At 39.7% G+C, this 27,682-nt stretch overlaps 1 protein-coding gene across 2 annotated transcripts; it reads right to left on the bottom strand.

Moving 5' to 3' along the window:
• Positions 1 to 1,160: 1,160 nt before the first annotated feature.
• RALA (RAS like proto-oncogene A) lies at positions 1,161 to 27,088 on the bottom strand. Of its 2 annotated transcripts, XM_089532572.1 has the most exons (6): positions 26,863 to 27,088; positions 26,067 to 26,249; positions 13,454 to 13,601; positions 10,417 to 10,625; positions 5,845 to 6,019; positions 1,161 to 3,019 (listed from the first exon to the last, which is right to left on the bottom strand). In XM_089532572.1, the coding sequence occupies exons 3-6, from the start codon at positions 13,565 to 13,567 to the stop codon at positions 2,897 to 2,899; spliced, it is 621 nt and encodes a 206-aa protein (XP_089388698.1). In that variant the 5' UTR covers positions 13,568 to 13,601; positions 26,067 to 26,249; positions 26,863 to 27,088; the 3' UTR covers positions 1,161 to 2,896. The 2 variants fall into 2 exon arrangements, with proteins under 2 accessions (XP_089388698.1, XP_089388697.1); XM_089532571.1 differs by lacking the exon at positions 26,067 to 26,249.
• Positions 27,089 to 27,682: the final 594 nt, after the last annotated feature.

The following is a 27,682-nucleotide window of genomic DNA, read 5'->3' on the forward strand; positions in this document are numbered from 1 at the left end:
GATATAGCTATATTATAGTTATGAAATGCCTTTGCCTAGGAAACTTTTGTAACTGATCAGTTGAATTATTTATATGTTTTGGTTTGAGCAACAGAATCCAACAACATGTTAAACACCCCTCTGTTTCATAAGCTTACCATGCAATGAGGGTGGGATGATGTTTGAGAAATAACTCTTAAGTATCTCTCAGCACAAGAAACCTACTATACAGTTCTTCGGATGCTGCTCAAGTGTGTATAAGCCATGTATAGTAAAATGTTACCGTGAGCACTTGCAGTTGCTGGAATAATTTGAGATGACATTTGAAAGTGGAATTTGGCTCCTATAGCAATGTGATTTGTCATAATTAAGGCATAATGAATATAAAATAAGTAACATTATTTTCAGTGAAGGGACAGTTTCTAGAAAGATGGCAGTGTGAGGCTATGTGAAAAAATGGAGTTCTGCACAAACAATAGTGGACACAATAGGAATACAATAAGAACACGAAACACAGTTAATGAAGTCTTTTAGTTAGTATACTCTGCCCCTTGCTTTCTTCTTAGCCAAAACATGATAATCCAAACTGGCTAGAATGACTGCAGTTATGCAATATGGGTAAAATGTCTTAAGCCAGACCACAGGAAACTGTCCTACAGATTCAACTCTTGCTGCCAGTAACTTAATTCAAGACTCAGCTGAATGTACTCAAAATCACCTGTGGTACTGCAGCTAAGTAACTAGTATCTTGTGTTGCACCAAATCTAAAATATTATTTAATGAAAAAAGTGAAGAAATAACATTCTGTTTACATCTATATTAATCTGGTTTTCCCAGTTGTTCAGTTGACATATATGTTATGTCCTATTTTGACAAGGACTGTGAGGGAAAAACAGCAACAGTCATTGGTATATGAGTCTTGAAACAGAAATGGGCTGGACACAGAGTCCTGAGAGGCATCTTTCTGCATCAGATTGTCCTGGTGTATAAGTCACTTTCATACAACTGATACTTATCAGCAGACTTGCAATAGACTGAGGATTATCTGTGAATGGTCTGTGAAGCTTTAAAACTGCATGAATTACAAGTAAGAAATATAACTGGACAAGCTTGAGCTTAACAGAGCAATAGTAAAGTTGCTCTGCTGGAATGTAAAGTTGTATAATTAGCATTCCACAAAGTATCTTAAAAAATGAAAGTTTATTCATAGTTAATGGCTCAAATAGCAAATAAAAAGAATCTGGTAAGGCATCAGCCTACGACAATTGTTTTATGTGTCCATTGGCTTCATAACACCTTGGTTCCCATTACACAAACATCACAATGTTAGTGGTTAAACTCCCTGGGTAGACAGACTGAAAACATATACACAATTAAATGAGGACCAATCTGTTTGGTCAGGCACATCAAGAACTAATTCTGCACATGGTATCATCTACTGGAGGATGTGTACAAAATTTCTGGATAAACAAGTGTTCTCTAAACAGATACATTACTAATATCCTACTTGTTAGCATGTTAAATACAAGTTTCGTCTATGCTGCTCTGACACACCTTGAACAGACAATTTATAAGTTTACACATGTACACAAAAATTATTTTTTGGAACTGACCTAACCTTTACACTCACACTCAAGAGGCTTAAAAGTCTCAAGAGGCAATGGTTTTAGTTCAGTTCCACATACTAACATTGTGCTAGTATTCTTTCAATTGCAGATGAGTTGAAGACAATACAATTGTAGTGTAATGATGAGGGATTTTGGAAGCACACAGTCAGTCTTTTTACATAGCAGAGTAGGGTGGTTTACTTGACTGATATTAAACTAGAAAAAAGGAGTTTGAATGCTTCCCTATTACATAATGCACAGTTAATGTTACTAAAGGCTTAGAATGGAGAAACACAGTAAAAACAGGCAATTGATCAGTATTTTCCAGACAGCCCTAAGAGCAAGACTACATTTGTGCTACTGAAATCCACACTGTTCCCCAACCCCAGGAAAATACCCACCCTAAATATGTAGACATTAAGTATATGCAGAGGTCAATGTCAGTATCTGTGCATTAAGGAGAAATGACCACTTCAGAATGAAATGTACTGTACCCTCTTCACTTTAATCTCAGATGTACATGTATATGTCGGCCCTTTCACTTAAAGCAATCAAGGTAACTGTATGCTCTGGACTATTTAAGACCTAGAGTATGGCACACTTTCTGATCAGACATACTTCTAGCACAAAGCTAGTTAGCAAAATTGTTCACAAGAACTGCGCTTCACACTACAAGATATAATTTCATAATGATGCACACACATCAGTGCATCACAATGAAGATATACCCTTAACTACATTAACATTTTTAGGTTTTTAAATTAAGGCATATTCAAATATTCTCATGAGTTTATACCATTTGTCTATGCTAATTCCATGTATAAATGACTCCCAATAGATGTAGAGAACAGAGCCAGTTTCTCTTCTCTAATTTGCATAATCTTATAACAGCAAAAAAGCTTATATACTACCTTTGCTTAGTTTTGACCACCGCTGTAGTTTTCAAGGCAGTAGAAGACAAAGTGAAGATTTGGTGATATAAAAATGTATGCTTTCAGAGAAACATAAGTAATGCTTTTTTGTTTGTTTACAGTTCTAGGGAGACTGCGCATGAAAAAACCTCTACATTCAGAAGAACCATGGTGAGAGGAGGCAAGTTATGAAATGGGCTGAATTCTGCTTCTCTTGAAGCCAAATTAAACTTTTTTCATGAACGACTTCAGTGCGGTCCCAATTCATGCGTTAAGTGATACATTACAAATCCCAAACTGCTAAGAGTAATTTCAGTCATAAGAGCCTCCAAATGGCATGCTATAAAGTTATGTATTTTATTAGTATGGTCAAGGTATGAAGATAGTTTGGAACTTTGATTATAAAATACAACATCTTTCTCTGATTCTCTTAGCTAGACTTTTCCTTTTCTTTTTCCCATTTTTTTCTTTGCTGTCTTCCATCTTTCTTGCTCTGATTTCTCGCATTAAGTCAAAAAATACCTAGAAAGAACAAGACTATTGTTAGTACATGAGCACTTAATGTAACAGAAGCCCATCTGCTTCTAAGCTTTTATTTTATTATTAAGTAGGCCAAATAGGTTTCCTCCATTCCATTCATATAGAGACTGACATTTATAGGTGCCTGAACTCATTATCATGATCTTCAACAAAACAATTTTACCAGTAAAAAAAATAGACAGATATATTTTATCTGGTATTACAGCACCAGAGGCTGCTAAGAAGTTCTATTGTGTGAAGTTCCTGAAGACTTATCCAGGAGACATATTCTCACTATGAACCCAGCACAACTGATTCCATAATATAAATGCAAAACACAAGCCTTTATCCACATTGAGACACCAAGATACTACCTCTTTATAATCCTTAACCTATTTTTGCAAAGGTGTAGTTCCATATTCACAGATTCTGCATCCATGGATTGAACCATTTACGTCATGAAAATATTTTAAAACAATGCCACATGCCAGAAAATGGCAACTCAGTCTTGCAGATGAATTAACTGGAAAAACAAAGATCACCTTGCTACAATGCCAACATGCCTGTCACCATAAAATCGCCATTCATGAAAGTACTACTCAGAAGAACAAAGCCAGTTTCTCAAGTTAGGATTCAAGAAGATCTTTAAGAAACAGTTGGTCAAGTCAGTTCCAGTTCAGTACAGCATTGTTCAGAGTAAACAAACCAAGTTACATGTGGTGACCCAATTTCTAACATCTGATCTTTCTAAAGGACCTTCCTGTTATGCAGTTCAGTTTGTATGTAGGTCAGAAAGGAGAGGCTTGCATATTAACTCACTAAGCCCCTTAACCTTCTGCCAAATAGATTTTCTCCAAGGCTAGACCATACACTTACAACCACAGGAGAGTTTCTTAAAAAAAAATCTGCTATTTCTTTTAAAAAAAATCTTAAAAGGTGTTGTCCCTGTATCAGATCACACAAGTATTATCACATGCCCTTCACCATCTTCTTATATTTCAAATCTGTCTTTTTAGACAACTGGGCTAGCTAGTATTCTTCAGCTGGAACATATATGCACATGCATATACAGTAAGCTTGGTTCAAAGTGCATCCATTTTGCTCTGAACAGTAGTTTCCTGGAGATGGAGTAAACAAGAACCTTGAACCCTATTCTTGTGCACTACCTGAGTTTCAAAAATGCAGATGACATTGAACTCTACTAGTCCTTTCCACTACAAGTCAAGGAGGTTATATTGGTCCTACACCAGTATCTGTTATCAAGTAAGGGATTAGATGAGTGCAGGCAAACTGCAACTTCTTCCAGACAAAACAGAGATCATTCTGAAAAGCTGATAAAGGAACAGGGATTCAGCTTGTGTTAGATGGAGTTACATTCTCCCTCAAGACACAGGTTCATAGTTTATAGGGGAGCTCCTGGACCCAGCTTTGAACCTGGAAGCCTAGGTTTCTGTCAAGAGCTGGAGTGCTTTTCAATATTTAAAGCTTGTGTGCCAAATGTGCCCATTCCTTGATAAACTGTATTTGGGTACAGTAGTGTATGCCTTAGTTACATCCCATTTGGACTACTGCAACATACTTTACATGGGGATGTCTTTGAAGAATGTTCAGAAACTTGAGCTAGTACAGAGAGCTGCAACCAAATTTTAAAGGACCATCCTACTCTCCTGTTACAACAGCTTCACTGGCTACCAGTTTGTTTCCAGGCATAATTCAATGTGCTGGTTATAACCTATAAAGCTTTATGAGGCTCAGGTCTGGGTTATCTGGCAGACCGTATCACCGTATAGGAGCCTGCCTGGGCCCTGAGATAATCAGGAGAGACCTACCCTCATCAACATCACAAGCATGGTGGATGGAGATGCAAGAGAGGGCCTTCTCAGAGACTGTCCCTACCTAGACTCTGGAACTCCCTTCTGGGAAGGCCACAATGGCTCCTCCCTGCTATCCTTCTGCCACCACTGGCTTTTAAATTGGAAAATGTTTTAAAAATGGGCTGAGGGACCTATATTGTTTTAGACAATTGTCTTATTTGGTTTTTATCTTTTAATGGTATTTTATCCTTGGAAGTGTAATTTTAAAAAACATTTTTTCATATTTTTAGCTGTTTTTAAACTGTAAGCCACTTTGAGTCCTAATTTTAGGGGAAAGGCAGATATAAATAAATATAATCATAATCATAAGGACAGCAATTTATTAAACCAAACAGATTCTCCCAAGCTAGGATTTCAAGAGGGAATGGAGCGTGCAAGCTCAGCATTAAGAAAGAATGTTCAAGTGACGTCTTGAAACTTTCTCTGTTTAGCTACTTCTTGGGGGAGGAGAGAGGAAGCTCCAGTCTGCAGACCTAAAATGGCCCTTAGACCTTCCCCATGTGGCTGCTGAATTTCTTCTGCTCATTTCTGATCAGTAATTGAAGATAACAGGCATTAAAAGCCAAGACTGGGGATGGGGACTGTGCAGTGTAATGGAGCAGAATTTTGGCATGCAGATCTAAAAGATTTTGCATGTCTGAAAGCTGTTGTACTGGGGCAAATTGGTGTCACTTGTGTTAAATCTACCCTACTTGCTTTGGCAACACCCTGTCTCTTTATCTCTGTCCAGTACTGGAATGACCTCCCAAACACCACCACCTCCTCCACCATTTGAATTCAGTTCTTTGGCCCAAAAAAGATTCTTCGTCACTAGGGCTATTCACTCTGAAGGATAATGAACTAGCCACAAAAAAAGCAGTGTAAAACTCATTGATAATTAGTCTTGGCAAATAATGCATGAAATACAGAAACACACTTATAAAGATCTATTTGGGGGGAAAAATTATCTTTTACCTTATCAACATTAGCTCGTGTTTTAGCAGATGTTTCAACATAGTTAACATTCCACTGATCAGCTCTGTTTTTTGCTTCCTCTACAGAAACCTGTCTTTTATCTTCCAAATCTGATTTGTTACCAACTAGCAAAAAGGGAACATTTTCATCTTCTTTCACTCTTAATATCTGCTCTCTGGGGAGAAAGAAACAGACTTCAGACCCATGCAATGTTTAGGTCCCAAACATGAAATTCATTTATGTTTCATATATACTTTATGCACATAACCTGAAGGTAATTTTATACAAAAATTTTAATAATGTTGTGCAATGAAACAAACTTGTGTACCCTGAACCATCAGAAAGCAAAGATATCACTGTCTTAGTCACTCATGAAAGAAGTGTCAGTTTTTGGAATATTCCGGATTTTGGAATTCTGGATAGGGAGACTCAACATGTATGACTATTGCTGAAGCAACCATATGTTTTTGCTACTTTTTACCACTTGTTAGTACCAACTGGATACTTGATCTACAGAAGGTATAAGCTGCATGATAGCACGAGAGAGAGAAATAAAATGTGGCAAGAACAAAGACCTGGGAGAATTTGCAAGGGTTGACTAGCCTATGAAAACTACAAGGAAGTGACTCCAGAAACGAGATGGCCATGCAAATACAAAAATTAGCATTTTTGGTATTGATGTTAATGGTGGTAGATCAGAGCTAAAAGTCATCTTCAGAACAATTAAGAGGAAAGCATATATAACTTGCTAGTGTAAAGTAGTACTTAGGTGGAACTTCCATTATAACATTCAAATTAGCTTTCAAGTTTAAATTAATTTAAACAGTAATCAGATACTCCAATATAGTATGTCATATCCCTCTCACCTGATAATTAGGATCAATCATCTACTAGCTCAGCTGGCTCTCACATGCTTACATCTCATTACAAGTCTTTTTAACAAATCTAGTACAAATTATCTATGATATTGAATTAATCATAGAATCCCTTGTACGACCTATATATTATATGTTACATTGTATTAAGAATCTGTGACTATGTATAAGTGTAGGATGTTAAACAGGATACAGGACCAAGCTTGTCCATCACACAGTTTAGTGAGTTCTTTCCTCAGTTGAAGAAACTTTTATAACCTATGACTCATGTGATATAGTGAGGAAAACAGGCATAATGCTTAGCAATTACTATAAATGAGGGAACAGTAACAGCTAGAATACCTTTTGCAGTAAGTTCCACTTCCTCAAACTATTCAGTGAATTAGAATAGTATTTCCAATACACTTCAGAAAAACATACATCCAGGGATTTCATTTATTTTTTGGTTACTGTTCAAAACTTGCCATGCCAATTGCTCCCTGTGTGATTAGCTTTTAGTCTGTGCCTTGATCAACTTCCTATTATATGCTACTGGCAGCCTTGTAGCATACTGGGGCTTTCTTAAACCACTGTTAGGAGTACATTGCTTCAGAGCTTACTCATCATAATGGTATTTGTCTCATGACATTATCAATTTTATATTGTGCTCTGTTAGGTGTGTTCAATTTTAAGAAGCAGAAGGAGAGATCAGAACATTTCCATGGAAATATGGTGGGAAGATCTTCTACCAAGAACCATACTGATAGTACAATAGTATGAAGCTTTCAGTGCCCTATCCTTTTGGTCATAACGTTACTAAATCAAGATAATATTTGGAGTCCTTGTAACTGTGCATAAAAATTATTTCATGCACTACTAATCTTACTACAAGTTTCTCACATCTTGTCCAATAATCATCTAAGTGAGAATAGTACTAGAATAGTAAACCTTAAGGTTAACTTCATTTTTAAGGAAGAGGTGAGCAGCCATGGGCCTATTCAGCAAATGGCTAATTACCTAATTAGAAAGAGAAATGTGTAAGCCGCTCTTAGAGCCTTCGTGGCTGAAGAGCAGAGTATAAATAAAATAAAATAAATATATTAAACATAGAACCAATCTCCACACCCACAGGCAACAAACTAGAAAGAAAGATGGTAAGAGAGGAGAGATACACTGAATTTTTAGGTTTCTTTAGCTAAAGTATATGCATGTACTACTAATGCTAATCTCCTACAATTTTTCTCCATAAGAGGGGACAAACTAGGGAAAAGTGAATTCCTGGTTCCTTGAGGGTTTCTGTGGCCTTCTACCCTTCTAGATTCTGTGCTAGAGAGGGGATCTTCTGTTGCAAGGCCAAGTTGATTCAGTGAGTTCAATGTCTCCTTGTCATAGGAGATTATCGCATGAAGATTCCCTCTCAATGCTGCTGCGGCTTTTTAAACATCTGAAACAGCAACAGTTCTTTTCACATTATCAAGCAATTGTGAATTGATAACAGGCTGCCCATGTATCTTATTGCACTACCGTTTTGTTTACTGGTCAACTATCCAAGATTAAGTAAGTAGCCTTGTCTCAATTGAGAATGGGGTCTGTGAAATGAAATTGGTTTAAATCCCTTCTTTTGCCTACTCGTAAGATGTTTTGCCTTCATTGGGAATTGGGGCTGGTGGTGCAGTGATACCTGTTTAAATCCCCTTCTCTTTGAATTACCCCAGAATGACTTACTTCAATAATGGGTTAACTGTGGGATTGACAGCTATTCACGGGATTTTCCCATTCATTAAAAGCAGTAGCAGAAGTACTGATTGACTACAGGATACTTACTGCCTAGCCATGATGTAGTATGATAAGATCCATTTATTATAGCTTCAATTCCAATTCTATCCTATTATTTAAGAACAGTGTGATAATCTCCATAGATGCTGTCCATTTTATTATTTCTGCTAATCACCAGCATATTACCAAACATCTAAGGATAATAGACACTAGCTTTCCTTAGAACATTAGTGGAATTGTGGCTGTGACATTCTCACTATATCTGATGTTAACTTATGAAACATCAGGGTTTTCTTATCACATCCCAGACATGACATCTGCCCCTCCGTTTTCATGGATTTGAAATGTGTGCCCCTCATGGATCTGTGTGGTGCAAACAGAGAGGGATGAAATGGAGCATGTGCCTGCAGTGCACACCCATGTAAACTCGCAGGTAAGAGCCACCATTCAAGCCAATGGGGCTTGAATATAGGCAAGTTTCCATTTCTGCATGCGCAGGGGTGGTGGTGGTCTGGAACAGATTCCCTGTGAAAACAGAGGGCCGACTGTATATTTATATAGAGGAATCTCCTTTTTTTGGTAACTATATTCAAACTAAGACTAAGATTCCTAGTCTGGCAGTAATTGGCTGACTGCTAGTTTTTGCAGTGCCTCTTTTGATTTGTTCACTCACTTCAAAACCCAGATCTCGAAAAACCGAAATTAAATAGGCAGCCTATGATACTATGGTCCAAACCACTGGAAAGTCTCTGCATTTTGGAGCAACTACATCTGAAGTAATTCAAGTTTTTCCAAGCTCTTAATGGGTTGTGTTCTTTTAGAATACAACTGATCTCTGCCATATAGGCCACTTGTATTCTGACAAGTAGTAGGAATCATGTAGCCCTTCAGATACTATTGGAGAACAGCAGATCTAGCTAGCACAGTCTATGTTGAGGAATGCTGGGAGTTTTGTACTGCTTGTTCTCCTGGGCTAAGTTGAAGAACACTGGTCAAATGTCCCATCTTTTGGCAACAACTTTCCATTGCTCCGTTCAGGTTTCTGATGAGACTTCTCCCACCCTAAGCCAAGTAAGTGATAATGTAAGTTGACAAATTCATGCATAGACATGATGAGCAGTATTATACATGTTCCACATATCTGTAAGCCCACTCTATCCTCCTGAACCACTTGGAAAATGTGCAGTGATAAATGTGAGAATGCAAAAGGTAATAGCTCATATTTAGAGAACAATATTTCATCCTGAAGACCCCCCCCCATGTTCTTTCCCCCATGAGCAGAATTATCGACAGTTCAACTACACTTATGGAAAAAGAAAAGATGTGTTAGCCACTTTCAATGTCAAGCAGGAGCAGCTTAGGACTTCTGATGAGCATTAACAATTACAATGATGGAGACAACCAAGTGCCTGATTTAGATCAAAATTCCCAAATCAGGCAGCCCATTGTGTGACCATGTATCAGCTGCTCTCAGTTTAAGCTAATGTTACAGGTAATAAGGGACTGGGAAACCAAACTGGATAGTGACAAAAATGTAATCAATACACACTAAATTAATGGGCACCTCTGCAGATATACAAATTATTAGGATGGCATGATTCCTGACTCACAGCATGGTCGGCCCTTTTACACAAAAGCAGTATCAAGCCCCTCTTGTATAAAGCAGTATTATCTTTGTTCTTCAAGGCAGTTAAGGACATCATGCCAAAATGCACTGTACTTAGTAGACTAAGTGAAAGATGGGACAGTCTGTGTTTTAGATATATGGCACTTGTGACAGTCTGTGTATTAGGTATATGGATTGCTCCAAGTCATCCAAGGTACAAGCATTCAGAATGAAATGTCCAGAAATGTAAGAAACAGAAAACACAATCATTCACCTCAGCAAAAATAATTTGTTAAAGACACTAAACAAATCAATTTCCCACACACATCCAATTACCTAAAGTCAGCTGTAGCTGCAAAAGATTCAAGTTCTGTAATGGAAAACACACAGAGAAAACCTTCTCCACTTCGAAAATAGTTATCTCTGATTGCAGCATAATCCTCCTGTCCTGCTGTATCCAAAATATCTATCTGGACTTCTTCTCCATCCAGGACCACTTTTTTTCTGTAGCTATCAGCTTTGGTAGGTTCATAGTCCTCCACAAACTGTAAAGAAATTAAACAGTCAGTGCCACTTTGAACAGCAATCCACTATCCATAATTCTATTCCTTGGCAAAATATTAGTAACATCATTTGAAAGCACTTTCAGATATTCAGAGTGCTTCACATGTACTACCAATTTCTAGTCATTACAATCCTGTAAGGGAAGTCATTATAATCATACCATATATAAATATGCCTCAGTTACCAAGGTAGCTAGACTCCTGAGCATTACTTTTTTAACAGAAATTTGGTACCAGAGACAGAAATAACATGGAAAGAATACAGATAGATTTTTACACAAAGGAGAATAGTTACAAACGTTTTAGTCCAAATGAACAGTATACATATATAAAATGAAACAACCAGGTCAGGTAAGGCGGGTTACACACTGCCATAAGGGACGTCCTCAGGACGTCCTAAATTTAAAAAGGGGCGTCACTTCTTGATGCCCCCAAGCCTAATACGTCCGGAGGACATACAAGATGGCGGCTCCCCATCTACATGGGGGCCACCATGATTACGTCACAACCACGCCGCCTCCAAACGAGGCGGCGTGATTGTGACGTATTGGGGCCACACCAGGGCGCCTAGGGCGCCCTTTCCGCGACCCCGGAAGGAGCTCCGTTTTGGAGCTCCTTCCTGGCTTTGCGTTGCTGGGCGCAGCTTTCAGACAGCTGCGCCCAGCAACGCAGAGGAGAAAGGGGCCAAGCGGCCCCTTTCTCCTCCTCCTCCCCGCCGCCACTGGGTGTCCTAGGGGCTTGGAGCCCCTAGGACACCCCTTTCCAGGTGGCAGGAAAGCGGCATTTTGCCGCTTCCCCGCAGCCTGGAAAGCGGCGGATCGGGGCCTCAGCGGCTGCCGCTCTGGCCACTGAGGCCCCGATCCGGCGGGGAAAGGGGCGGGTACAGGCCGCCGCTTTTCGGCGGTCTGTAACCCGCCCAAGTCTTGCATGAGTAAATATAACTTTTGGAACCTTCTAGGGCCCTCTAGAAAGCTTCTTTCAAACTGCATCCAGGGATGATTTTCTCTTTCACAAGCTTTTTTGTTATGATTTTCATTTTGCCAATCAGACTTACAGTGTCAATGTTTTTTTTTTTTTTTTGGTTTTTTTAACATGCAGGGGAGCCAGACAGGCTAATCTTCTTTCCCCTTTTCTCTCTGCTTTGCTGTCAGTGCATGCTCAGTAAGGGAATCCAGAAGCAGCTCCTATTTACCTTGCCTGCTGCATTCAAGCACACATGGCTATAGTGCTGTGCAAAGGGATTTATAGCACCTTTGAGACTGAGAGAAAGAAGTTGGAAGCATAAGCTTTTGTACTTAAGTGTACTTCATAGAAATAGCCACCTTGAATCACATTTTGGTAGAAAAGTGGGGTATAAATCCCATAAATAAACAAGCAAGCTATGAATGTGTTGGTTGATATGTGAATAGCAATAGAAATGTAAACCTTGTGGATATGGTGATGAGGAGACAAATTCAGTTTTAACTATCTCTGATGCCACTGAGGAAGTAGACTTTTGTCTATGAAAGCTCATGCTGCCAACTTTCTTTCAGCAAGTCTCAAAAGTACTACAAGATCTCCCTACATACTGATTCTACAAATTAATATGGCTATATCTTTTGAGTTTTAACTATGGCCACTGAGGAACAAAGGCAGGAGTAAAGATGTTGCCTAAAGCCAAAGTGAATAGATAACCATATGAATGGTGGAAGGGGTTAATGAAATGAAGTGTGATGCTGAAACCAGAAAGCAGATATGACAAACAGACCAAGAGAGCCCTCATCAGGCTGGGGTGTTAATAGTGTTATAATATGTGTAGTGTAGTTTCTATATTCAGATGTTCAAGTTATTAAAATGGTTCTCTGTATCACTCATCTCAGCAACTCCTTAATAAATATTTGCTAATTAGGCAGCCTGGAACATTTCCCAGACAACATGGAATGGTGTAATAGCTTGAAAGTTACCTCATAAACTTTACTGAAATAAATTAGGCCACGTTACTATAAATTCAAAGGACTACATGGTATAAAAATTAACACAAAAGTAGTATTAGCAAGTTATCTAAAATCATATTATTTTGTGTTCTACTTTCTAATCTTTTATGTGTTAGTTTTGTCTGCTATGCTCAGCTTTAACAAAAATACAATATGCCTCAGTTGGATTAATTATTGTTAGATCGCTTTTAGATTCATTTACCGAACTAAAGGTATACAGATATTACTTCAATCCAAAATTACTAAGAAAACATAATAAAAGCTTACTTACTGAAAAACTATTACTGATCTCATGGGTCCTTAAACATGTTTATAGTCAGTTAGGGACAATACTGTGTCTTCCCTCTCCCCTTCACTGTATCTTTGGCTCTCAATTTTGTAAGTAAGAAAAACCATTCTTTAGTGTCGGACTGTTGCCATAAAAAATAAAAATCCTACCATAAACAATAGGGCAACAGAAAGATCAACATTCATGGCCTATTCAGTGCACCTGCATCATACGTGGGCATTCTATATGTAGTTTTCAGCTTATGCTGAAAAATGTGCGACAGAACAGGCAATGTTATGTGCACTAGTGGCGCATACACTGCACTGCATGCACAAGCCTAATTGTTTTCAATGGAGATCGAGCATACATAATATTTGCCTTATGTGGGGGGGGGGGGGGGGCGGGCGAACAGATCCCCCTGTAAGGCAAGGACACCCTTTACTTGAATTTCAGTTACCATTATATGTAGACACAACATAACAGGATAAAAATCAGTAAGTTCAAGTGCTAGATCAAAAACAGTTTGTGAATATATCTTATATTATAAATGGTAAAAGCTAATCGCTTACCTCATCGTACATGAATTGCAGAGTTAATGCAGATTTTCCTACACCCCCACTGCCTACCATGATTACTTTGTGCAGAGCCAAAGAATTTTGACTTTTGGGTTTATTTGCTGCCATTCTTGCGTTGCAGATAGTTTACACAAAGGAAAACCTGGAAGAAATTTTTTACATTAGTAAGGAAATTAAGAGATTCAATGGACATAAAGTATAAACATGCCTATTGTTTATGCTGTGTTCAAGTCAATGAATATACACACACTCTGGCATAAATGGACTACAGATGTAAATTTTTTAAAAAATTTGAAGTAAAGGAAAAAAACACTGTCTTATTCACCCCCAATCCCAGAATTCTTTAGGAAAATAAAAATAAAAATGCAGTACTACCTTCCTTTACAGGTTGTAATTCAATTTGTTATTTTACCAACATAAAATGCACCATAAATGCATTTGGCATACAATTACCATGTCCAATATACTAAAAGTAAACTTTATTCAGAATGTAAAGGCAAATACACACACACACACACACACACACACACACAGAGAGAGAGAGAGAGGGAGGGAGGGAGGGAGGGAGAGAGCATTACAAATCAAGCTATATGGACTGAACTGCACAGAATATCTTGTTTTTCATACAACTAACAGGTCCAGTGTATTAAAAGTGCACTTTGTTCAGAATATAATGACAAACAGAACATGCCACACACACACAGCTTTATGGTCTTGAAATGTAAAGAACTTTTTTCCCCCAGCTTGAGGAGCTGGCAGCCCCCCCCCCCCCATAAAAACAGAAGAAACTATCATTAGTAAAAAGGAGAAAATTGTTTTGTCTATACTAATTCCCCATACTGTCAGCAGATGTAGTATGCTCATTCCTATAAAAGAGCTGAGATCAAGAAACCAAGACCAGGAATTGTAATGACCTAATACTGTACACAGCCTTACATAAAAGTCTTTCTCTTACACAATGTTTAGAAGGGGCAGTACAGTGTTAAACACTTACACATTTGTCAGTCTAAAATAAAATATAATAAGCCCTCCATATCCATGGATTTTTTGTATCCATGGACTCAAGCATCCAGGGCTTGACACATTTAAAAACATATACATTTCAAAAAGCACAACTTGATTTTGCCATTTTATATAAGGGACACCATTTTACTTTATATTTACGTTTATATTTAATGGGACTTGAGCATTAACAGATTTTGGTATTCATTGCAGGTCCTGAAACCAAACCCTGGCTGATACCAAGGGCCCACTGTATTCAACAAATCAATTTTAACCCATTTTTCTGGGTGTGGGGAAAAGTCTTGCATGTTCACTGAATTTTTCTGAATCTCAATAGCTCTAGAGTAGACTTTTGTTTGAAGGGAATAATGAGTTTGGCCCTGGTACTGATCATAAATTTCTTGGCTTTAGTTCAAAAGCTACTAAAGCTTCATGGTTTAAGACACTTCTGCTTTCCAGATTTCTGTAGTTCTGTAGATATATCCCCTCATCCAACCCTCAAACTCCTCTGGTTCCCTTTCACTTTTTTATATTCCATTAGCTCTGTATGCTGTGTGACTTACTCTAATATGAGTATTCTTTTATATTCCTTGTAATAAACTTTCATATAGTTCCCCATGCCTGGAGTCACGATCAGTAACTACTGAATAGCTGGTGCTCCATTCTTCTGTTTTTAGCAAACCCAAACTAAAAATTCTCCAAATTAATTAAAGCTATATTGCAGCTGTCAGTGGAGGATCTACAAGCCACAGACATTTAGGGTAATACCTTCACCTGCAGATGTACTAGCAGATTTAAAGCACCACCAATTATCATTCCTGGCTTCCTTTGTTCTGTTGATCTCAACCTGTTTGTCCTTGAGGAGATGACTTCTGTATCTTGTTCAGCTTCAAATCAAGAAGCTGGCAGTCTACAGAAAGAACTCTGTTCAGTTCAAAATGAAGTTCTGTTTCCTCTTCTTAATCCTAACTCGAACATGCCCTAAGAAATTTCCTCCACTGCCCATATCTTGTAACTCTAGTTTTGCTTGCAATATCTTGTTATCTGCATCCCCTGTGAAGCACTCACTGCTGGATTCATGCAAGATCTATTACAATGCATATACAGCAGCAGTACTGAGGCAGCAACTGTCATTCAGAGATCCAAGGAATGTGCACTTGTACTGAGGGAGGGGGGGTAGATAGGCATACAGTTACAGATTGCTGGCTTTAGGACATTCCCCAGAACAGGTAGGCTTTCAATGACTACCCTTATGGGTCCCAATTTGGCAGAACTCTCTGCATTCCTGTTCTCTCTATGCTCCATCACTTTTACTAGATCTAATCTGTTGGTCCAATGTTGTATGCCTTCAAGTCATTTCTGACTTATGGCAACTCTAAGACTAACTTGTCCCGGGGCTTTCTGGGGCTCACTCAAAGTCATCCAATGGGTTTCCATGGCTGAGCAGGAAATCAAACCCTGGTCTCCAGGGTCATGGGCCAACACCCAAATCACTTCACCACACTGGCTCTCTGGTTTTAGGGGTGATATAATTATCAGTTATTCCTTTTCATAAACACTGGCGCTAAAATAAAACTTAAGTTATATTCCCTCTAAAATAACAAATGTTGTAAATAGAGTCCACTAATTAAAGACACCTCTTCCCATAACAGGAAAGCTGATTCTTTTTTGCACCATCATAATCAGAAACTCTAAACATTTGCTCACAAACAGTGGTACACAGAATGGCACCTGTAGTCCAGACTACTGAACTGAGAACAGTTTACAGAAGTCTGTAAAGTCCAAAGTCTTTGTAACCTTAAAAGCTTGAGTAGGTTCTCCCCTGCAAATGATAGTGCAGGGAGACCAATATGCATCAGGATCCCTTATGCAGGGTGGCAGCAGGGGGCTTTCAACATTCTCCCCTAGTTGTGATCCTGATCCAGGCTAGAAGCTGATCCCTTCAACTGATCCTGCAAAATCCACTGAAAGGAATGACACCATTTTTTCTTCCCTATTCAAAATGTAGGGTAGGGACAATTGGGGCAGAGGCTTAAAGTCTATCAGCCCCCTGCTGACACACATTAAGGTTTAAATTGAGGAGGGAATCATGGAGGCCTCCAAATGTCACTGGACCCCAAGTTCCAGTTGTCCAGAAGTGGAAACAGCAAGGAGTCCTGAGAGAAGTAGTTCAACATCTGGAGAATTGCAACATTTTCATCCCTGGGGTTTGGGACATCATACCTTAGCACCCTAAAAATGCCAGATCCCATCTGAACTTGGAAACTAAGAAGGGTCAGCTTTGGTTAGTACTTGGATGGGATACCACCAACAATATCAGATGCCGTAGGCTATATTTCAGAGAAAGGAACTGGCAAAACCACCTTTGAGTATTGCTTGCCTAAGGAAACCCTACGAAATTCATGAGGTTATCATAAATTAAGAGGCAACAAGAAGACACATAGCTACCTATTTATTGAAGAAGACTGCACTCAAACTCAGATCTACACTATGTATTTTGGCTATAAAAATTGTTTATAAAGTATATAGCTCAATTAGAAACCTGTTGTTTTAATTAAAACTTTCAGGCATCAAAGCGGTCAAGACATAAAGATAAGTAATTAAAATTTATTAGGCAGGTTGTTTATTAATATACCTCAATAAAATGAAGAACATATGAAAGTATGGAAGATGTTTTTAAGAGGTCATTGTTTCAAGTGGGTTGATGACGCTGGTTGCACTCTATCTCAGGATGCCTTTGGAAACTGTTTGGAAATTGCTGCAGCTCAAAATGCTGACTGGGGCTGGTTACAGGGTTATAGATACCTCTCCTGTTGAAACAATTTCATTAGCTACCAGTTAGCTTCCAGGTGCAATCTGAAGTGTTTGTTATGATGTATGAAACCCCACACTGCTTGGATCCAGATTATCTGAAAGACTATGGTCCAAAACACACTGCAGAAATAATCCAGTTTGAGACCACTTTAACTGCCTGGCTCAATGCTAGGGAATTCTGGGAACTGTAGTTTTGTGAGACATTTGACCTTCACTGTCAAAGAGCTCTGGTGCCATAATAAACTACAATTCCTGGGATTCCACAGTACAGAGTCAAAGTAGTCTCAAACTGGATTATTTCTGCAGTGTGTTTTGGACCTATCTTTCAATATGAGTCTGCCTGAGTTAGTATCCTTGGGAAGGGCTTTCACTTACTACCACCAACATTTGCTCATTTGGTAGGGACGTGTGACAGAGCTTTTCGGGTGGCTGCTCTCAGACAGTGGAATTCCCTTGCACAGAAAGCTAGGGTGGCCTCTGCTCTGCTCTCTTTCTGCCTTGAGGCAAAGCTTTTCTGTCTACACAGGGCTTTATATCTTAGCTGTATGCTGTGGACAGTCTTTTAATTGGGATGTGATGTTATTTGTATTTTTATCTCTATTATAATATTTTAATTGCCTTTTAAACACTGTTTCAAATTAATGTTTTTAATATGATTGTTTTTAACAAGTGCAATATCAAATGTGTTATCTGGATTTTGTTTTATTTCAAATTGAGAGCCATCATGAGCCCTTAATTGGGAGATAGGTATTAATTAAAGGGACACAAGGGCCATGCAGGACATAAAATTACTAATGTTTTTACACACTTGCCTGGTTACATGTTTCCTGCTCATTTGGAATGCTCACCTCACAAAAGACCTTTGAATAAGTACATAATGGTTACTGAATTATTGATAACAAATCAACAATTTGAAGCATTTGTATGAACTGATGTGCACAGTCATTTGTAAGTGATATTTTCAAACCACCAGCATCTAAGTATTCCAAATGTTTAAAACTTAAAGCTCCCCAATCTCAGAAGATATAATTAGGGAATGCAACTCAATAACAAACATAGAAATTAGAACTAAGCATAACAATAAATGACACAATAAAAAAACTGACTTGAAAAATGCTGTCAGCTGTGTACTTTTGGTAGAACTGAAGTAATGCTGACCAGAGGATTTAACTGTCTGAGAATCTGATACTCTGTTTTGGGACACCAAGTTTATAGTCCCTATAAATAATATTGTTCAGAAATGAATGGGCAAGGCTGACAGTATCTCACAAATCAAAGAGGCAGCCGAGTAAGTGTTCAAATTGAAGGTGTTTTTGCCTTAAATATTTCCTTAGCCCTTCGCAAATGGAACAAAAAACTAAATAAGACAAAACATGCATGCAATTTTGCCTGAATATAACTTTACTTGATAGAGAACTATGATTAAAAGAACAAGCAAAGTATGCAAAGCCAGGTCTATTATCAGGCATGACACAGAATCATAAGAGTTGGAAGAGACCATAATGGCCATCCAGTCCAACCCCTTGCCATTCAGGAACTCTCAAAGCATACCCAACAGATGGCCATCCATCCTCTAGTCTGTTTGAAGACCTCCAAGGAGGAAGACTCCATCACTCTCAGAGGAAGTGTGTTCTACTGTTGAACAGCCCTTATTGTCAGGAAGTTCCTCCTAATGTTGTGCTGGAATCTCTTTTCCTGTAGCTTGCATCCATTGTTCTGGGTCCTATTCTCTGGAGCAGCAGAAAACAAGCTTGCTTCCTCCTCAATATGACATTCCTTCAAGTATTTAAACAGGGCTATCATATCACCTTTTAACCTTCTCTTCTCTGGGCTAAATATCCCCAGCTCCCTAAGGTGTTCCTCATAGGGCATGGTTTCCAGAACCTTCACCTCCTTTGGACATGCTCCAGTTTCTCAATGTCCTTTTTGAATTGTGGTGCCTAGAACTGGACACAGTATTCCAGGTGGGGCCTGGCCAAAGCAGAACAGAGTGGCACTATGATAGGCATTTGGGTGCTTTTTCAGAATACAATGCTGTCATCTGAGGGTTTTTCCTTACAAACTGTCCCAGACCAAAAAGAAATCAAGTATATAATCCTGATACATGAATGATCACCATCCTTTCAATGTGGACAAACCCTGGCTATGGAAAGAGCAGGCAGTGTGCAGTTAAAAGTAATTCATTAAGACACAGCTTACACTGGTAAATGCTAAACATTTAAAAAGTTTGCTGAACATATTACCAACTTACTTCTGTGCTATGGTTACAAAAGATAAAATACTGTTTAGAAGATTAGCTGAGTCATACTTACCTTACACAAGTGAATACGTCTGGATTAGTGAACTGCCACCATCTAGGTGTGTTATTCGTAAGGTTAAAAACCCACATTTATGACCCAGAAAGTGTGAACAGCCTCAAAACATATAGCTGCTGCTCCATGAAGATTAACAGGAATATATCTGAAGGAGTCATTACCAATGCAAGTAATGGAAAGAACTGTCATCATCAATATAGTACCGTAATTAGTGCCAATGCTGTATTCTTAGCTAGCTGCTTCTTCTGCAGTATAAGGCATTTGGGGACATGAGGCCATATTGTGCAAGAGAATGTTGGGCTAACTCCAGTCTTCTGGTATCTGTTTTGTTTTGTGAACACTTCCAAGTCTACCAACTGTTGCCAGATGCAAAACAATGCCCAAAGACATATACCTACAAGCATTAGACAACAGAATGCTACTTCTGAACACATGCTTCAAACCAGGAATCCCTTTTCAATATCAAAACCAAGCTTGCATTCTTTTACCCCAAACAAAACAACCACTCTTGGTTCTTTCCCTGCTTCATTTCTTCTTTTCAATAGACTAATTTAGAAGAGGAAAATCCACTTATGGTTATTTTTAACCAGCAGTTACAAATCCTTGCAGATGTACTAGAAATCCTCCCAACATCTAGATCCCAAATCTGCCTTCTGCCTACTCTTGGTGGAAGAACTAGCCAAAATGAAGCAAACTCTCTCCAAGAGATCACTTACTAATCATGTAAAATGATCCAACCTGAGTCATGTAATGCAAGAACAGTTCATAAATGAGGACACACTACTATCGATAGAACTAATTGTTAGAGGGCTAGCGTATATTTTTACATGCTCTGCCATCTACTGATTTTATGGCTTCTTAGCTGTAACCTCCATAGAAATGTGATTCTAAATGTTAAATTAAAAGATCATTAACAGAACTGATAATGCAGGATGGTCTGAAATAAAATACAAGATGTTGCTAAAGACTTCCTTTTAAAAGTACTTATTTTCTTCCAGGAGATGGAAGATAATGTTTCAGTTTCAATAATCCATATTTTATTTATCAGCCAAGTATATTAAAATAAAACAGAACCCTGAAATTAAGATTTTTCTGGCTGCTACAAAAGCACTGCATAAAAAAGATAACTGCTAAAGAAAATGTAGTATTTTCAGTAATACAGAATCACTGGCTTATTATATACATTTCATCAGCTTTAATACTAGACATGCCTAGGGGCTGGACACAGACCATGGATGCTACCAATCTGTAGTATTAAAGCTGATGAAATGTATATAAGCCTTGTAAGATTCTACCTTTGATCAGTTATTGCACATAATGGGGTACTCAAAGGCACTGAGACAAAAAATGCAATGCACAGAATTAGGTTCAGCTTTGCATGTCTGCAAGCCATAAAGAATTGAACTGTGCTTTGTATGCCTGTTGGAAAAGTGTCCAAATTGGTATGAATCACCATTGTTATCACTGCCACCATCATCTTGCATCTCTCCCCAAAAATGAGAGTCAAGGAGACTTAAAAATATAGGCAAAATGTAAAACATACTACTAAAAATAATAAAATGCAATATAATAAGCAGTACAACACACTATTAAACGTTCACCCCCTTTACAAAAAAAGCCTGTTGAAATAAAGAAAGCATAGCCAGAGGAGCCTATGGCCTGTTACAGACTGCCAAAATAAAGCTGCTTCGAGTCTCTTTGGAGGTATGTATTTAAATGATGCATGGGTCCTAAAAGTCTGGAGGTCGCGCCAAAGCCACACTCCACTCCTAAGCATTGGAGTGCAGCTTTGGTGCAGCTTCTGGATTCTTAGGATGCATGCATCATTTAAACAGCATACCTCCAAAGAGACCCAAAGCAGCTTTATTTTCCAGAGGTCGCGCCAAAGCCACACTCCATTCCTAAACACTGGAGTGCAGCTTTGGTGCAGCTTCCGGATTTTTAGGGTGCATGTATCATTTAAACAGCATACCTTCAAAGAGACCCGAAGCAGCTTTATTTTGGCAGTCTGTTAATAGGCCTATAGTAGCTTTCCTGTTATGTTCTCACTTGTTGGGCCAAAGAGGCCTGGCCCCTTCATATCCTACAGCTGCAGAATGCCTGGCATTCTGGAATAGATATTTCCACCAGAGACAGGAATATACCTCATCCAGGCAGGTTCTTTATTAATGCTTCCAAGTTCACAACCTATGAACCACTTCATTTGTTTAAAAATGATCATCTATATCCCACTCTTCAATAAATTATCCTGCAGTCAAGATGTGATGAATCAAAGTCCATCCAAACATGCTCAAGAACTTCCACCAAGAAAAAACTTCTTGGCACATGTGCTCTGGACATCTTTCTTTATACTTTGTTTGCTGTAGTGAACCCTGATGCAGTGATAAGAGCCTTTTTTTTTCTTTCCAAAATGGGGAATTTCTTGGGAAAGTGTCTAACTTTCCCACACATATACACAAATATAAAACCCATAAAAAAACCATTTCATAAAATTCATTGGTAAACATGAATGGATGCTAATGCATCATTAAGGAAGCTTGCCAGTTTTGTCAACAAGACTTGAAACAGAACTCAGATTAAGAATGCTCTAGCTGTTAAAATACTTGTTTTTCAGGTGCTTTATCGCTAGAAAATGTGTGTGAGAACATGTTTTATTGAAGGTTTTATCCTTACTAACAACCTTGTCAGTCTTTAATGTTGATACTACACTGACTCGTCAGTTAATATTCTATGTGATCTACCAATGCGTTTTAGATTTACAAGAGAAGAACATAGATTCCCTGTAAGGATGGCAAGGCTTGGGATGGGATGAAGAAATGTCCAAAGCCATGTCCAAGTGCTGGAATTATAATAACTAACATACTGGAAACACAAACGTTTGTGGGTTATTGGAACAACAAAAAGTTTTAAACATGCTAAATCAGATCGTGCTCCATTTAGGGCACTATAAATTTTTATGTTTCCATAAAACCCACAATTCTTTGGTGCACCCAGAGTGCAGCATTGTTTGCTACAAGGTCTATATTCTTTACCATATTAACCTGATCACACATCGTTGCCGTGATCAAAATACAGACAATAGTCTTGAAGCTTAATGAAACCTGGCAGACTACAATAATAGAAAATTAAGAAGCTGCAAGTAGGATTACAGATAGATAGGTAATCTCAGGATTGTCCGTAACAGTCTAAAAGTCACATAAGTACTGAGAAAGACAGATACTAATATGTATAAATTAAAAAAAAATATTCACCAGGCAAATCACAGTATTATACACATTCTTTGCCTCTGCACTGCCACAAGAAATCTAAATTCAGATTACACATATAAGTAATAAGATCAAAACAACTTTGCCATGCTGATGGCAGCAGATACAGTGAAAAGTTTAGTTATTAATTTTATTAAAATACTTTATTTCACAAACATCCAAGGCCCAGTATAAATTAGCATATGGTGAGAGTAAATAGGAAACATGTATCAAATCATCAGATAGGTTTAAGAAATACTGGTTAACGTATATTTAACATCACTAGCAAATGACTGTAGAAGTCATTCTTCCATCCTTACCTCGTAACTCTCATAGGAAGTTACATTGCTACCAACTGTCTAAAACAGACAGGCAAAAGGAAGACTGATTTACTGGTAAATCTCTGGGTAGTTTGCAGTAGATCAGAAAGGATTTCTGACTGCCAGCTATTTAACACCAGGAATATCTGGTATTTCTATTATGACTCTGTAGAAGTGGTAGAGAAATGAGGTTCATGATTCTTGTTGACAGGGCCGTGGCTATTTCAAATGACAGCTTAAAGATGAAGTCAGAATATGGCTTTGGGCCAAGTCTTTTCCAGCTACAGCTCTTTCTACATGTTCTCTTTCTAGAAAAAGTAGTGACTAAGTACCGATAAGTAGCACATTTAACAAGTCATAATTTCAGGCAGTGGTTTGGCTGAATCTGTATACCCACATAGCTAAAGACAGCTCACCAACACTTTGCAAAGTTAAAATCACAGGCATCCAATAACAACATGGAACACTGTCCTATGGAAAAGCACATGTATGTACTTGCTTCCCCAACCCAAAAGAGTTCCAGTACTTCATCCAATGCGTTGATGGTTTATGAGCAAAGAAAGACTGGGAATCTTTCATAGTTGTCCGTTGTTGTTGTGTGCCTTCAAGTTGTTTTCAACCTGTGGCATCCTTAAGGTGAACCTATCAAAGTGTTGGGTCTCCAGAGTTGTAGTCCAACACTCAAAGTACTACATAGCTGTCCATACCTGTCCACAATTGTGAAGAAAGATTGTTTCATATCAGGAGAACTCAAAGATGCCTACCCATAAGAGGGCTGCAGGAGGTATCTCCAAACATATTCAGCAGGAAGGGCGAAGAAGCCTGATATTTGCTGACATATACTGATATCTACATACAGAGTGCTCCTTTTGGTCCTTGTATGGAACAATCTGGCTTATATACATTGTTGTTGAAGCAGGACCTTTTCTCATTATTGTCAAATTACGTAGGGCCAAACTAGTCAATGCAGTTCTGTCACATATGCTTTTAATGTATGAGAGAGTTCATCTGAGTCTCCTTATTAAGAATGCCAGGGCTGTGAGAAAAAGTGAGGAAAGAATCAGAACACTGGAATTATATAATAACCAACATACTGGAAACAGTGCTGTTTGCAGAAATCTCCTGTGCTCCCACCATGAAAGGGAGGCAGCTTTGGAGGAGAGGGAGAATCATGGGCAAAGCCAAGACCTTTCTCCAATCCTGGGAGCCCTTGCCATATTAAGTCCTTCTTCATGCTTCCAAGGCAGCAATAGAAACGAAGAGAAGAAAAGGACTGGAGTGGCGGTAGTGAAGAAGCTACAGAGCAACAGCAAACACATCCCAATGGGTCTCCCTCTGAAGCCAGCTCCCTCTGTTGAGCTGGCAGACCCTGAGCTAGGGAAGCCTGAGCTAAGGATGACCCTTAGCCAGTGCTCTTGGGGTCCTCTGCCATAGCCACCACCGAAGAAGGGGGGAAAGGCAGGAGAGAGGAGAAGAAGGGAAGGCCAAGAAAACTCTCAAACCGCTTTTGGAGAAAGGAAAAACCTTGCTGGCTTGAAAAGACACATCCTGCTAGGAGCGTAGGCAGGAACAAGACTGGGGCCCAGGGGGGCTAGCTCCTCCCTATATAGGGGCCGGTCTTTTGTTTATAGTCCCTGCCTACAGGAGCAAATAGGAGGAGCTAAACCCAGAATACAGGAGGTTAGGACCCTTGTCTGCTGGGAAATTGATAATTCTACGATGACCTGAACAACACATATTAATAACATCCATGTTGTTCGCTGTAGGGTTGTTAAAATCCTCAAACCAGTCTCATTCTTAAGATTCCTCTGGACTATTCAGAACATAAAGTCAGATCTAAGCACAGTATCCGACATGCAGAAGAAGTGACATAAAATGGTCATTTTTGCATATCATACTCACTACCATATAACCCCAGAACTGGGCTAGGGAACCAATAGCCTAGATGTAATTGGGATTCCAACTCCCTTCATCTCCATTCAAGATGCATCAGGAATACACCTTCGTTCAACTGCAGGCCAACATGTGAAGAGCCTTTATTTCCCCATGCCTTTGAAAACAGGCAGCAAGGAAGTACAAAGCATAAAAGTTATGTAATACTGTAGTTATATGCGGTAAATGACAGTATGTAAATAATAAAGATTCCAAAGCGACCGATACGTATTTGCCATCGACCCAACTATGAAATAATCATTTAGCAGATACTGAGAAACCGTTACGCTCAAACTCAATTAACTCTCATGGTTAAACACAAGAAATGATTATATAAATGTAGTTGTATGTTTATGGTCACAAACTGATTAAAGAAAACGCCTTTACAGGATAAACGTTTCTGATGTTCAAACAGCAGTCGCACTTCGATTGTATCAGAAATGATAGTGTCCCACCATCTCAGACTGGTCCCCCTAAAACCTTTTTTTCCCAGAATGCCTTGCATCTAAATGTCTTAGGAAGGAAGCGTCTCTTCTGTATCTGTATCCTAGCTCTGAGTATATGTTTATTTTTTTGGGGGGGGGGGGGTCTTGAAAACCACTGTAAGGGCCTGAACAGACAGGCCAAAATAAAGCTGCTTGGGGTGACTTTGGAGGTATGCTGTTTAAATGATGCATGAGTCCTAAGAGGCTGGAAGACACACCAAAGCCATGCTCCAGGACTAAGGACTGGAGGACAGCTTTGGCGCAGCTTCTGGCCTCTTGAGATGCGTGTATCATTTAAACAGCATGCCTCCAAAGTGACCCCAAGCAGCTTTATTTTGGTCTGTCTGTTTGGGCCCTAAGACATCTTAGAAATGTTCTTGACTCCTTTCTCATAAGAGAACCATATTTACATTTCGAAATGGCATTCCTAATGTCTGTCAGGGAAGAAGTTTGGTAAGAGATCTTTTCAATGCGTATAACTTGAGAAGACTTGCCTTTAGCTCCCAGACCTTCTGCTTTCAGGACGGCTCTGGCTTGAGCGAAACAGCCGAACAAAGCAGGATTTGAAAGAATGAAAGGAAGGCGGCAGAGGAACCCTGTCTCCCTTTAGATGCCAAATTAGATCTCTTCTTCAGAGGTGGCCTTTTAAGCTACTACTAGCATCCTCTCCTCAGAACCTATGAGGCAGAATTGGATACAGAGTACAGTAGTTAGAGAGAGCTCTGCTGCCGCAATAAACTGCATATTGGCCCCATAGAGATGGCCAAAATAAAGCTGCTTGGGGTGACTTTGGAGGAATGCTGTTTAAATGATGCATGGGTCCTAAGAGGCTGGAAGCCATGATCCAGTCTTAAGGACTCTTAGGACCCATGCATCATTTAAACAGCATTCCTCCAAAGTCACCCCAAGCGGCTTTATCTTGGCCGTCTGTATGGGGCCATTCCCTGAGACAGGGCAGTTAAAGCGGCTTCAAACCGGATTATTATGATTGCAAGATCAGCCATTTCCCCAAAGACAAAAGGACACCGACTGGGCCCTGAGTCCCCCTTTGTTCTCCTCTGACTAACCTCCCTCCCTGCCTCTCCTTTGGGTTCCTTCCTGGGGAAGGGAAGCCCTGGAGCGCCGCCAGGAGGAGGAGGAAAGAGGGGGACGGAGGAAAAGGAGGGCCTTCCAGTGGAAGAGGGAGAGAAACGCCGCTCGCTCTCTCTCTCGCTCCAGAGACACACTTTCCCCCGAAGGCAGTCAAAGCGGGGCCAAGGTTCCTGCATCCCTCCTTCCCTTCAGGCTCACCAAAGGCACGCCCTTTGCCGGCTCTGGAAGCGGGAGGAAGCCGCCGACGGAGCGCGTCCCCAGGAAGGAAGGCTGTGTGTGAGAGAGAGGCCCTGGAGGCCCGGCCTTCCCGCCTCGCTTTCCTCCTTCTGGCTCCAGCAGGAGAGGATGGCAGACGCCTCTCTCTCTCTCGCCCGCCGCCGCTCAGTCAGTCACCTCGCCAGCCCCGCCTCCTTCCACACCAGAAACCGGGGCGGGGCCTAAGAGGCGCCTCACACTTCCGCCCCAGGCCGGAACTAGGAAGGCGGGGCTTCAGGGATGGAATGAGGCAGGCGCGGCTTATGGAGAATTCGGCGCTCTAGGCCCAGGTTTTAATGCGCATGCGCCGCCGGATGCGAACCTCTCCTTCCCCTCCTCCTTTGGGAAACTCTATGGTGAAAGTTGAAAAGCTCTCGGGAGAAATAGAGGGAGCTGCTGCCCTGAGGGCGACTTCAAGTGACAGTGACGTCACTCGAGGGGGGAATATGGACAGTACCAAGTGACACCCTAAAAAGAGGGGGAGGCGGGTTATACCACTTCTCCTCAAACAACTACCTTTGGGCAGAAACGCTGTGGGAATTCATCTGCTTCCCTTTGTTTTAAATCACCGCTGTGCCCTTTAAGAGATTTTGGACTTCAGCTCCCATAAGCCTCAGCCACGTTGGCCAATAGTGTGGCATTCTGGGAGTTGAAGTCCAAAGTTCCCTGCCTTAAAAGACGCCTTAAATGGGGGTGAAGCTCAGTGGGAGAAGAAAGGAGAGGCCTCAGGAGTTTTAAAAATTTTTTTACTGATTACAACAGT

The sequence above is a fragment of the Sceloporus occidentalis genome, unplaced genomic scaffold (genome assembly GCF_023333645.1).
Source record: "Sceloporus occidentalis isolate IW3139 unplaced genomic scaffold, rSceOcc1.0.p SCAF_7, whole genome shotgun sequence".
NCBI classification, from domain to species: domain Eukaryota; kingdom Metazoa; phylum Chordata; class Lepidosauria; order Squamata; family Phrynosomatidae; genus Sceloporus; species Sceloporus occidentalis.